The sequence below is a fragment of the Bos grunniens genome, chromosome 10 (assembly GCF_055505025.1).
Source record: "Bos grunniens cultivar Pamir isolate PY7600 chromosome 10, Bosgru_T2T1.0, whole genome shotgun sequence".
In the NCBI taxonomy this organism is placed as follows: Eukaryota; Metazoa; Chordata; class Mammalia; order Artiodactyla; family Bovidae; genus Bos; species Bos grunniens.
The window spans coordinates 82,266,238-82,279,547 of NC_141174.1; the positions used below are offsets into that span (position 1 = coordinate 82,266,238).

At 42.0% G+C, this 13,310-nt stretch overlaps 1 protein-coding gene across 12 annotated transcripts in view; it reads right to left on the reverse strand.

Annotated features, from left to right (window-relative positions):
- The window catches only part of NEO1 (neogenin 1), a 238,134-nt gene that overhangs the window by 15,462 nt on the left and 209,362 nt on the right, over positions 1-13,310 (reverse strand). For all 12 annotated transcript variants that reach the window (XM_086322619.1, XM_086322618.1, XM_086322616.1 and 9 more), the window contains exons 20-22: positions 10,827-11,021; positions 6,887-6,955; positions 2,477-2,624 (exon numbers count right to left, since the gene is read on the reverse strand). In XM_086322619.1, the coding sequence (XP_086178745.1) occupies positions 2,477-2,624; positions 6,887-6,955; positions 10,827-11,021 (412 nt within the window). The remainder of the gene's footprint in view (positions 1-2,476; positions 2,625-6,886; positions 6,956-10,826; positions 11,022-13,310) is intronic.

A 13,310-nucleotide genomic window follows, 5' to 3' on the forward strand; every position in this document is an offset into this window, starting at 1 on the left:
AAGTCTGAGCACACTTGAATGTGAGAGGGACGGAGCCAACGGAGAGTGAGAGGTCAGTTGTACTGACAGAAGGACAACCACAAGGACAAGGTCTTTGAAAGCAGGAGGCACTGGGATATGTCAGGTAAGTGGAGAGCAGGTTTCAGATGGGAGGAGGGGGAGAAAATGACTGCTGCCGACATGGAAGGGCTTTAGACCTAACGGTGGTACACTGAGGTAGGAAGTTCTCGTCTGTTGAGTGAGGGGGCTCTAGAGGGACCTGCGAAGAAACTCTGAGGGGCTAGACTCTAAACGCTCTGTCGACTTTGAGGCTGTGAGAGTCTATACACAGCTACAATTGAAATGGGAGATGCCTCAGATGTGAGAGAAGACGAAAAGTACTAAGAAAAGCTCACATTTTTCCACAGTCAATGGAACACTTGGAAAGTAGGTCACTCGGGGAGGAGGAGGGGAAAACTCCATAAAGACTTGATGCAACTCTTTTAAACAAAGGGACCCGAACTGTAGGACCTGCAGATTCAAATACAGAGTCCAGAACCTATGACAAACTCATTTTCCTGCCTCTTAATCTGAAGACTTAAGTATTTTAGGACTTTATTTTTTATTTACTTTGGATTTTAGATTCCCCCAAATAAGAAGGAATTCTGTCATTTTGTTTATTCAGATTCTTTTAAATAAAGATCTCAAGGTCTTTGATTAAAACTAGATGTAAAATCAAGTTCATAAAGATAGATAAATGGGAAATGCTGAAAAAGAAGCTTGTAGAAAAGTTCTAGCATAGAAAAATATGATTTTAGAGGTTTTAGGGAGAAACGGTTTTCTACAATCAAAGGCAGGGGAAGCCGTAGGAGGCAGTGATCAAGAGGCAGTGACACAATGTAAGCTGCTGAAAGCTATTTTACTTGGGCAAAAGAAAGACTAAAACCATCACATAACCTATAAACAATAACAAAGTCATTACTAGCAGCAGTTAGAATGTAGCTTGTACTTGACCTCTATACTGAAAACAAACAGATTTATGGTTATTAAATACATGCATCCTTGCCTTGGGCAGAGTTCTGAGGATAATCACATAGACATGAATTTCTTTCTCTCTTTATGGAGCAATACCTCCATCTTATGATCTTTTAGGATACTGCAGCTAAAGTTGTTCTATTACTCATACTGTGTTTTTGCTATTAGGGGTAACTCAAGAATCTTCTTTTTTTAAATGGCACTGTCTTGCTGGCCAGAGATATGAATAGAATGTGACCTAGGGTCAAGGATTCCCTCAGTTTCAGGAGTGAAGGCTATTATCAACCACCACATAATGGTGATCACCTTGCTATCTGCTCTAAACAATTAGCCACAAGCCTCAAAATCCCAGGTGAGTTCAGGGCTAGCAGCCACCTTACCTCTCTGCTAATATGATACAGTGATTATAAATAATCCTTTCTCATTCATTCAATCAATACATCTCCCCATCACACCCCCAACCAGCTCTGCCTCCTGTGGTCCCAACCTCAACTGCTACTTTTGGTGAGTGAAAGTCGCTCAGTCATGTCTGACTCTTTGCGACCCCATGGACTTATACAGTCCATGGAATTCTCCAGGCCAGAATACCAGAGTGGGTAGCCTTTCCCTTCTCCAGGGAATCTTCCTAACCCAGGGATCAAACCCAGGTCTCCTGCACTGCAGGCGGATTCTTTACCAGCTGAGCCTTTGGTAGCACTTCTTTAAAAATACTCTTAAACTTAGAACTAGAGGTCTATGGTGTCCTTCCATCTCAGCTGGCATTTGTGCCATGAAATTCCACAGACTCCTGTGTATCTGGTTCGGTGAGTGCCCAGAGACAGTCAGTCCTCCAAAGGGGCTCCCAACAAGGCTGGACATCATCTACTTTCCTCTCCTAGACTGATTCTGTACACTTGGCTCTTGTGACTTCAGAGGCTGAGTTAAATGAACTATATCTGCTTGGTAACTCTGCCCTGGCTTCCAGTTCAGTGTGGCCAGTAGAAGGCACAGACAAGAGACTGGAGGGCGGGAGGTTATTTCCTCTTCTGCCCCATCCCTGCTGGGCTAGAGGGTGGCAGTCGTTACATTCCTACCACCATACGTGGTTCCTGTTGCAAGTCCTCTCCTGCCGCTTCAGAGCTCTGGAAACAGCTCTGTCTTCAGAAAAAGCTCTCACCTTTCTAAGGATGACAGGAGCCTGTCACCACTGCTGCCTAATGCTAACTTCACCTTGGACGCTGTAAATGGTCCCTTCACTAAAGCCCCCTTCACCCACCTTGAGTGTGCCCCTCTTCCCTTCCCGAACCCAGAAGGACACATATTTAGCAAGAGGAATCATTCTGCATTTTCTTTAAAAATATTTAAAACATTGCTTTTCACGTATTTTATATTTTAACTCTGTGTACAACTCCGGACACAGAGGTCACACAGAAGCAAAAGAATACATACAAAACATGTATGAGCTACATCTGGGGCTCCTTACTTTTTCTGGTGAGAGGTAGTCCGCCGGGTGCAGAAAACAGCAATGATCACGACCACCACGATGGTGATGACACCAACGGAAACGATGATGACCAGCAGCATGTTACTGTCCAGAGGAGAGGTGGGGCTTCCATGAGGGCTGTTACTGCCTGGGAAGGGAAAGACCGTATGCTTGTGAGTGTTCCAGAATTCTAAAGATGCATACAATCAGGCTGCAGAACCTTCACGTGAGTATAGATAACTTCTGTGAGCTTCTGTATGAAAGTAGTCATTACTGTGCATTCTATAAAAATGCCTTATGAATATGGCCATCTCCTCCAGATGATGAAATCTAGAGAGCTGAGTTTCTGCCCTGGGTGTATCTGGCACAAAGTCGGTGATCAATAAAAGTTGCTCAGATTGTACTGAACTCTAAGCTTGGACCAGTAAGGGAGTCTGTCCCTTGGTGTCTTATATATAAGCTCATCTTATAAAGCACCATTTGTAAATCACTTAAGTTTTCTGACTTTCAAAACCTTTAAAAAATGCATACTCATAGAAAACAAAAGTCCCCCCCCCGCAACATATAGCATTGGGATGCGGTCAACTTGAATCACAAAGTCTGTTTTTATAAATACACATTCTGTGCAGAGTTAATTTTCTTATTCAGTTTCAGGAAAACAAAGGTCTGTACATATGCACTAATTTGACAAATATTTACCGAGTGGTTACCATGTGCCAGGCATGTTCTAGGAACCAAGGATGCAACAGTGAGCAACAAAGATGCGAATGCTGGGACAGGAATGGGGGCAGACAATACACAAATCATTAGTTTGTAGTAAGTGCCATGAAAATATAAAAGGGGATATGGTACAGAATGACTGTAGATTAAGCGGTTGGGAAAAGCTTCTCTGAGGAAATGGCATTTGGGCTGAGATTTGAATGATCCTACCATACAAAGACCCAGAGGAAGAACTTTTCAGAGAAGGGGGAACAGCTAGTGGAAGGCTCCTGAGACAGGAATGAGCTTGCATGTTCAAGGGAGAGAAAGGCAGCTAGTGTTGCTGAAACAAAGAGAGATATGCAAAGTTAGAGGGAAGGACGTGAGCAGAAAAAAAAGATGAATATGAGGCTGGAGAGATGTGCAGAGGCGAGATCATTTAGGACCCTGAGGAAACAGATCTTCTTCCTATTACCGTTCCTCCGTGCTCACTGGGTGCGGTTCAGCTTTTTTTTTTACGAGGCCATTTGTAATCCTGCTCTATTCTCAGTCTTGCTCTTCCATGTTCTGAAACACTGTACTTTGCTTCTCACCTTGTTACAAAAGTTATGCATGTTCATATTATAAAATATGGAAAATCCTACAACACAGATTTAACCACCATGGATGTCTGCCATCTTTTCTTCCAGCTACTCTCTCTTATTGCCCTAATAATCAAAGCTGTACCATAATGGGATGAGCTTAGATTTGCTAAGTAATGAGTGTTCAGTCACTAGAAGTACTTAAGAAGAGTCATCCTACATGTCTGGAATGCTGTGGAAATTTCTACCAGGAAGGTGTGGCCTGGGAACTGATGTTCTTAGGAAGGCTCCTAAAGTGATTTTCATATACAACCTGGTTTATAAACTCATGATCTAATTCAAACTACATTTACTGTGGGACTCCCATAACAGTGGATTAGCTGACCTTCTGCTTCTTATTCTATGATTTTATAGGCTACATCCAAGCACAGTGCTAAAGCTGGGCTAATTTTGAAAGCTTAAGAGCTTATTCTTCTACATTTGGTTGAATCACTTCTATCCATTTTGGAGAAGGAGATCAGCAGACAGACAACTTAAAATGGATATAATGACCTTCAATAAAATAACATTTTTATATTTGGGAAAGACTATGGAACTAGGGGCCAATACAATGAGACCAAATGAGGGCTTTCCATAAAACCATTATAAACAGCAGTACTGAGCTATTGGGTGGGGCAAGCGGTAGAGCAGGCGCTGTGAATCAAAGGCAGGGAATCTAGGCTTTGGGAGGCAGTTCTTTCCTGCATTCCCCAGAGATAAATTCTCATTTAACTGCAAAGGGCCTCTACCTTCTGAGTTGGCCAAAGGCTGTCTTCTAAACTAGAGTAAGAGTGAGCTGCAAATGGGACCCTAGACCCTCCTACTAGGGATATTTATTAAGCCTCACTTTTTCCAGTGGTCATGTATGGATGTGAGAGTTGGACTGTGAAGAAAGCTGAGCACCGAAGAATTGATGCTTTTGAACTGTGGTGTTGGAGAAGACTCTTGAGAGTCCCTTGGACTGCAAGGAGATCCAACCAGTCCATTCTGAAGGAGATCAGTCCTGAGTGTTCATTGGAGGGACTGATGCTGAAGCTGAAATGCCAGTATTTTGGCCACCTGATGCGAAATGTTGACTCATTGGAAAAGACTCTGATGCTGGGAAGGATTGGGGGCAGGAGGAGAAGGGGCTGACAGAGGATGAGATGGCTGGATGGCATCACCGACTGGATGGATGTGAGTTTGAGTGAACTCCGGGAGTTGGTGATGGACAGGGAGGCCTGGCGTGCTGCGATTCATGGGGTCGCAAAGAGTCGGCCATGAGTGAGCAAGTGAACTGAACTGAACTGGACTGGACTATTGCGACAGTCTCCTAACCACTCTGTTTTGACTTTGTACTCCTGGCACCCAACTCGTTCTCTACTGTCATCAGGGTAACAATAGATACTCAATAAGTGGGACGTCATAGTTCACCAGTAGTATCAGACATCTTACATTTGTTACTCACATGAGGAAGCTCACATTTCTTAGCATCAGCACCTGAGCTTTTGACAAGTTGGTTTTAACCTACCTTCTCTAACCTGAGCCTATCCTGTTTCTAAGCAGTGTGGTTCCTGGAGAAAGCAGGCTGTTTTAAACTTTTTTTTTTTTTTTTTTAATTTGGACCATTTTTAAAGTCTTTATTGAACTTGTTACAATACTGCTTCTGTTTCATGCTTTGTTGTTGTGTTTTTTTTTTTGGTTGTGAGGAATGTGGGATCTTAGTTCCCCGACCAGGAATCAAAACTGCATCCCTGAATTGGAAGGTGTAGTCTTAACCACTGGACCGCCAAGAAGTCCCAAGCAGGCTGTTTTAAATTGCCACACTTCACACATGTTCTTACTGCACTGCATCCTAGAAATGTTTGACCCCCTCCTAGATATTCAATAATTTTCTCTGTGCCTTTTAAAATCTGGGTCAGAGATCTCTTCCAGAAAGCTTTCTCTTCTCTCTGTCAAATAGCTTGTTACATACTCCCCCTGCTTCTACAGTTTGTTACAGCACCTGAACCTTTAGAAATACGTGTGAATAAATGAATGAATACATAAGCAAAAGAAAAGACAGAGAAGTAACTGCTTTTCTCACAGTCTTGTGGACAGCACATAAATGTAACATATGCATTCCAGGAGGAGAAACTCATAAAGTCCTAGAAATCACAGCCTAAAAATTTCTTGAAGCAAGAAAGTCTGTCTGGCTCTCCAAAGAAGTGGCCGATTTCACTGAAGTCTGGGCAATACTTTTTATTTAAATTGATAGCTGGAGATTAAGAGACCATTTTATTTCTATAATTAGACCAGGAGTTTCTGGAGGACTAGAAACTCTTTTTCCCTTCTCTTCCACGTGTTTCTCATGAAACAGTAAGGTTCATGTGGACATTTTACCATCCTGGATCCCCACGTCTGATCTAGAAGGCTGCGAGCGACAGCAGAAAAGGCACAATATGAAGTCGGAAGCCCTGGGTTTTGGTTCTAGGGCTCCTATAATAAGTGGGTAGGTCCGGGCACATTACTTCTCCCGAGTCTCTTAATGTAAAACCTGGGAATAATGATACCTGTTCTCCCTCCCTCACAATGTTATGACAATAAAATATGATTTCACGTGCAAAAGTAACTTACATATGGTGACGCTGTACAGAGAAGCAGGTGCCACCATTTAAGCTCTTAGGATGGCTAGGAGAGAGGGAATAATTTTTCAGAATTCCCAAACTAAGAACACCACAGTAAGCAGAGTGGAGAGAAATGAATGACTCCAAAGCGTCTCTCAGGCTCATTTTAGATGATAGCTAATTCCACCAGAGGGTTTATTTTTGAAAGTAAGGTTCTAATTGTTTTGAAAAGAGGCAGTGGGCAATGACAAGACTGTTTGTTTAGAATCATTTTAAGTTGTATACGCAAATTGAAACAATTTTATTTGTGAATCTATAATAAATGGGTTTACAGTAATTCGGCAAATATTTGTCAGAAAATGCCTAAAGCCAGCTCTGTCGAATAAAAAGAAATAGGTAATAGGCTACAATTCACAAGACAGGAGCTACAAGAAACATTTCAAGATTTCAAGCAGAACTGCATTGTGCCCACAGGAAGCCAAATAAAGCCAGAGGAAGGGCTTTACCGCTCATTGGAGGTTTGTAGTCGGATCCCAGGTCTGGCAGTCGGCTTCCTTTCCCTGCAGACCCCGAGGCTGAAGAAGAAGAAATCATGTCAGTAACAACCCACTCCACTGGTGTGACAAGTCTACTTCACAGCTAGTGAGTGTTTTCTAAAAAAAAAAAAAAAAAATTTTCAGTCTACGCTGTCCATAAGAAAAGAAGTAGCACGTACACACGACAGGGGAAAATACAGCCTATTTATGCAAAACAAACTATGCACTGAGGCATCTGAAAGGCTGACACTCCTGTTCCATGGCCGTGTCCAGGGTGTTACAAGGCTGCCCCTTGCTGTTACGGTTTCTCTAGGCCAAGAAACAGTTGCTGAAAAACTGCTCAGAGCACGTAGGGCCAAAGCAGCTTCTGGTGGAAAAGGAACCAAGGGGACCGTTAAAGAAATGGGTTCTTCCAAGGGACTGGCTTGATCTGGCTGAGCAGGTGTCAGTAGTGTTTGGATTCTTTTCTCCAAATAGGAAGCTGCCTTTCTAAATATAAAGTTACCTTAAGTGGGAGCAGGAAGGCAAGCAGAGGTTCAGATTAGGTTCTCAGTTTCTGCTCAGTCAACCTAAATACCCAAAGATAAAAAATAAAAGTCTCCCCTCTGGTTGCTCACAAAGACACTGTCTCCTACTCCATCATCATGGAACATAAGAAGTGAGGCTGCTGACCTTGAGCTTGGGGCCACCTCATATGCTGGACTTCCCTGGTGGCTCAGATGGTAAAGCATCTGCCTACAATGCGGGAGACCTGGGTTCAATCCCTGGTTTGGGAAGATCTCCTGGAGAAGGAAATGGCAACCCGCTCCAGTATTTTTGCCTGGAAAATCCCACGGATGGAGGAACCTGGTAGGCTACAGTTCATGGGGTTACAAACAGCTGGACACGTCTGAGCAACTTCACTCATATGCAGGCCTCAGAAGACCCCTGGGGCTGGAAGGCAGCCTCAGACTTCTCTTGAAGAGGTCTGCAGGAACTGCAAGGTAAGGCTGATCCTTGGCTCATCCAGCTCAACAGATTGCCTGTGCTGGCAAACCAGCACCATCAGGCACTAACCACTGGACTTCTGGCCAGTTATTTAGCTACTATTCTGGGGCCTTGGTTTCCTCATTGTAAAGCAGTGATGATAATGGCACCTGCTGCACGAAAGGGTTGTGAGGATTAAATAGAAATTTAATCCCATAAAATATTTTGAATCCTGCCTGACACACCTAAATGTTTTATAAATATTAACTACTAAATAAATCTTAAGGGAAGAATCTCATCTTACACTCCGCAGAGAGCATGAAGCTTCGGAAAATGCTTATAAATTAGAGTTATTTCTACAAATAAAGCTAGACTAGAAATGCATAAACAAGATGTGTTGCTGTAAAACATTACAGCTAATATCAAGTACCTCTATTAAATTATCAGACATGGAGGAAATGGAAGGAATTAAAGTCTGAAGGTTCCTATGCGTAGTTCATTTAACAGAATGAATCTAGAAATGAAAACAAAAACAAACCTACTTTCTATGTTTCCAGAAGCTCAGTGTCCCCAAAGGCAACAGAAGTTCCTGGGTATCTATGGGGCATATTCCAGAATTTTAAACTCACAGTCCTCAAACCTTTTCCACTGTCCACACCTATGACTTTACTTCACTTCTACTGTCACCATTCCTCCCCAATGACACACACCACATGTCACGATTCCATTTTTCTTTTCACTATAAGCTGGCAGAGATGACACAGCCCGTGTAAGGCTCTTCATAGTTGAGGTACTTCTTCGTCAGGTGGCCCATATTTAAGTCAAACTACTCAGAGTAACACGTTATATAAATAGTTACCAATGAACACTTTTGCCAATAAACCAATTGGTTTAACGCCTATATTTCTTAATGTTTTCCTTTTATATTTAACTTATGAACAAGAAATCCAAGGATTAGCCAAATACCAAAATAAATATGGGCAAAGAATTTTAAATACCAAAGGGGTGGTGTAGCTGAGAACTGCAGCCTGGCTTATGGGGTGAAGTGAGGGAAGAAAATGAGCACATATATACTCTGTACACATTCAGTGTTGTCACTGTTCTAGTCTCGTGCTTAAGGTTAAGGTTCTACCATGATCAGGGTGCTTTACACACACACACACACACACACACACACACACACACGGGCATGTTTGCAGTTTTCCCAACATACAACAAAAGACTCACTGAATGCAAACACATTTCCCAAACCCTGAAACTTGAAACCTCACACACACACACACACACACACAGAGGCATGTTTGCAGTTTTCCCAACACACAACAAAAGACTCATTGAATGCAAACACATTTCCAAAGCCCTAAAGTTTGAAACCTCAAACTCTGAATCTTCCTTGCCATTAACCAAGATCCAAAGACTTTGTATTTCTAAAAACTACTCTTAAAGAATAAAAGAAACCAATTTACTTTAACTGCTCCTGCTATAGAAAACAGATAACCAACTTTAGCCGACTTTCCAGAGATGAAAATCACAAAGTATAGTTCTCTCTCACCACAGCAACTGCAGTGAGGAGACTATGCTGACAGATAATTCCAGAATGGTGACACTGAGGCCCGTACTTCCTAAACTTCCATTGTACACTGTCTCTATCCTCTTATAAAATAAGCAAATATATTTAAGAGAAGAAATGGAAAAAGAGCCCTGAATTAAGCTTGCAACAAGAGAATGGAGAGCAGTAATTTTGTGAAAGATAATCATACAATTCAGTAGGATACATTTGTACATTCTCTGTTGAGGGAGGAAAAAAGGGTATTCAATTGAATTTGATTAAACTTTTCATTTAGAGACATCAATAAAACTCTAGATGCTACAAATATGACAAATTGGTGTACTTGTTCTCATTATGGCCCAAATCCCTATCTGTATCACAGAATTTTAGTATCTTAGCACAAAGGATAATCTGACCCACATTTAAGGATTATCTCCTCACATCTGCAGAAGTCCAACCCAGTTTTTTTTTTCCTGCCAGTCTGTTTAGCTCCTAAGTAGATTCTCCAGCTTTTCAGATACCCCAGGTGCCACAAACATGGACTCAACTCTACTTTGGCCAATAAATACGTGATTTTTAACACATAGTACTGGTACTGATTTTCAGGAAAAAACAAAAACAACAAAAAGCTAATAATAGGTCACAAAAGAGAGAAAAGGAAAGAGAGGCCAGCTACTCATTTACCTTGATCATTAGCCATTTTATCAGAGGAGTCCGCTAACAGGCCAAGCACAGGGGAAGAAAAAGACAAGAGCAAGGATCACAAGCTTTGAAGATGGGACAGGCAGAATTTTTAAAGGAAAAAAATTAAAACCCCGCAAACTTCCAAGCACCTTGAGTCTTCTTTTTCGTGCTAACAGAAAAGAAATCCATGTATGTTTTCCATATTTCCACAGACTCAGTCCCCAACTTACTGTTATTTCCTAAGCTCACCTGGTTCAATATTTTACTGTCACTTTCTTATCTAGAGTTTTCTTTAAAGGGCCCCTTTTGTCTCTTTCTCTCTACAAAGGTCAGTGAACAAGCCTTTCACCGTTAAGAGCCTGCATGTGTTGAAAGAGAATCATCCATCACAATAACATGCTACTACTCTATCTAGGAACCAAGAGAATCCCATCTGATCTGACTGGCTTAGATCACTGCAGTTCATCTGCCTTGAGCAGCCCGGAGTCAAAGTTCCCCTGTCAATGATAGGTTTAGGTCAGTAACCTAGGGAGCACTGATCTGGTGGTCAGGGGGTAGGATCATGTTCAGATAAATGCCCACACGGTAGCTTGTAAGCACATCATCAGGATTTTCTGTATCATCCACAGTCTCTACATGCTAAAGTGACATGTACACGCATAATCCCACTCAAGAGACACACAATGGAACACTCTGTTTGGGGGCCTTTACCTTTGGGTGTTCTGAACTGGACAGCTTCAGACATGGGCCCCATGCCCTTTGAGTTCCGGGCTTGGATTTTGAAGTAGTATGGTGTGTCAAGTGTTAATTCCTGTATCTGGTGAGTCAGCCTGTTTCCCACAACAGGCTCGATAACCCAGTCATGTATCTCTGCATTCACATCCGTGCTGTAATATATGATGTAACCTATCCAAAGGGATTAATGGAAAAAGAAACCTTATTCCTGCTCTTTCTTTTGTGATCAGTAAGTCTATAAAAGATATATGTCACAGCATATACAAATAGAGAACTAGTTACAGATTAAATTAACAATAGTAACAAGTATTTTAAATGCTACACTAAATATAATACAGAGAAAACCACAATTTCAACAGTGCCAGACTATAAATTATTATCTGTATCAGCAGCTGAAGTAATAAAAGTAGTTAAGGTAAAAATATAGGGTTAACTACTCTCAAAAGCTAGGAAATTATATAAGGAAACCATACTAATCAACATTCCAACATTCTGTACTTCAACGGTCTACTTCAGTTAAGTTAATGCAGTTTTGAAAAAACTTAATGGCCATTACCATCAGTAATGGCCTGACAGTGCTATTTGAACTGTCACCAATGTGATCTCCCAGGAGAAAAACTCCGAGGAGATGGGCAGCCACCTTTGCTAGATTCTCCCAAACGTGAGGTAGGTGAAGTCACAGTGAAACATCACCTGATCGCATCCACCAGAGGGCGCTCTATATCCACAGTTGAGGAAGGAAGAACTACACCCACAAGCGTACACAGTGCAAAAAGGCACTGACAGCATCATTTCTGGTTTTTAAACACAAAATGTAATGTAATCCATGTCAAGTCACACTTAATTCCTTTAAGGAAGAGGCAAATTATAAAACCTAAATTAAAAATGACATAACGACTGGGGATTTAAGGAAAGGGATTCCTAAAGAAAGCTGAATGCTCAGTTCAGTTCAGTCGCTCCGTTGTGTAAAACCCTTTGTGACCCCATGGACTGCAGCACGCCGGGCCTCCCTGTCCATCACCAACTCCCAGGGCTTACTCAAACTCATGTCCACAGAGTCGGTGATGCCATCCAGCCACCTCATCCTCTGTCGTCCCCTTCTCCTACTGCCTTCAATCTTTGCCGGCATCAGGGTCTTTTCAAATAGGTCAGTTCTTCACATCAGGTGGCCAAAGTATTGGAGTTTCGTCTTTAGCATCAGTCCCTCTAATGAATATTCAGGACTGATTTCCTTTAGGATGGACTGGTTGGATCTCCTTGAAGCCCAACGGACTCTCAAGAGTCTTCTCCAACACCACAGTTCAAAAGCATCAATTCTTCAGTGCTCAGCTTTCTTTATAGTCCAACTCTCATATCCATACATGACTACTGGAAAAACCATAGCTTTGACTAGATGGACCTTTGTTGGCAAAGTAATGCCTCTGCTTTTTAAAATGTTGTCTAGGGTGGTCATAACTTTTCTTCCAAGGAGTAAGCGTCTTTTAATTTCATGGCTGCAGTCACCATCTGCAGTGATTTTGGAGCCCCCCAAAATAAAGTCTGTCACTGTTTCCTCTGTTTCCCCATCTATTTCCCATGAAGTGATGGGACCAGATGCCATGATCTTCATTTTCTGAATGTTGAGTTTTAAGCCAACTTTTTCACTCTCCTCTTTCACTTTCATCAAGAGGCTCTTTAGTTCTTTGCTTTCTGCCACAAGGGTAGTGTCATCTGCATATCTGAGGTTATTGATATTTCTCCCGGCAATGATTCCAGCTTGTGCTTCATCCAGCCCAGCGTTTCTCATGATGTACTCGGATAGAAGTTAAATAAGCAGGGTGACAATACACAGCCTTGACTCCTTTTCCAATTTGGAACCAGTCTGTTGTTCCATGTCCAGTTCTAACTGTTGCTTCCTGACCTGCATACAGATTTCTCAAGAGGCAGGTCAGGTGGTCTGATGTTCCCATCTCTTGAAGAATTTTCCACAGTTTGTTGTGATCCAAACAGTCAAGGGCTTTGGCATAGTGAATAAAGCAGAAGTAGATGTTTTTCTGGAACTCTCTTGCTTTTTTGATGATCCAACAGATGTTGGCAATTTGATCTCTGGTTTCTCTGCCTTTTCTAAAACCAGCTTGAATATCTGGAAGTTCACGGTTCACATGCTGTTGAAGCCTGGCTTGGAGAATTTTGAGCATTACTTTACTAGTGTGTGAGATGAGTGTAATTGTGCAGTTGTTTGAACATTCTTCGGCATTACCTTTCTTTGAGATTGGAATGAAAACTGACCTTTTCCAGTCCTGTAGCCACTGCTGAGTTTTCCAAATTTGCTGGCATATTGAGTGCAGCACTTTCACAGAATCGTCTTTTATGATTTGAAATAGCTCAACTGGAATTCCATCACCTCCACTAGCTTTGTTCATAGTGATGCTTCCTAAGGCCCACTTGACTTTGCACTCCAGGATGTCTGGCTCTAGGTGA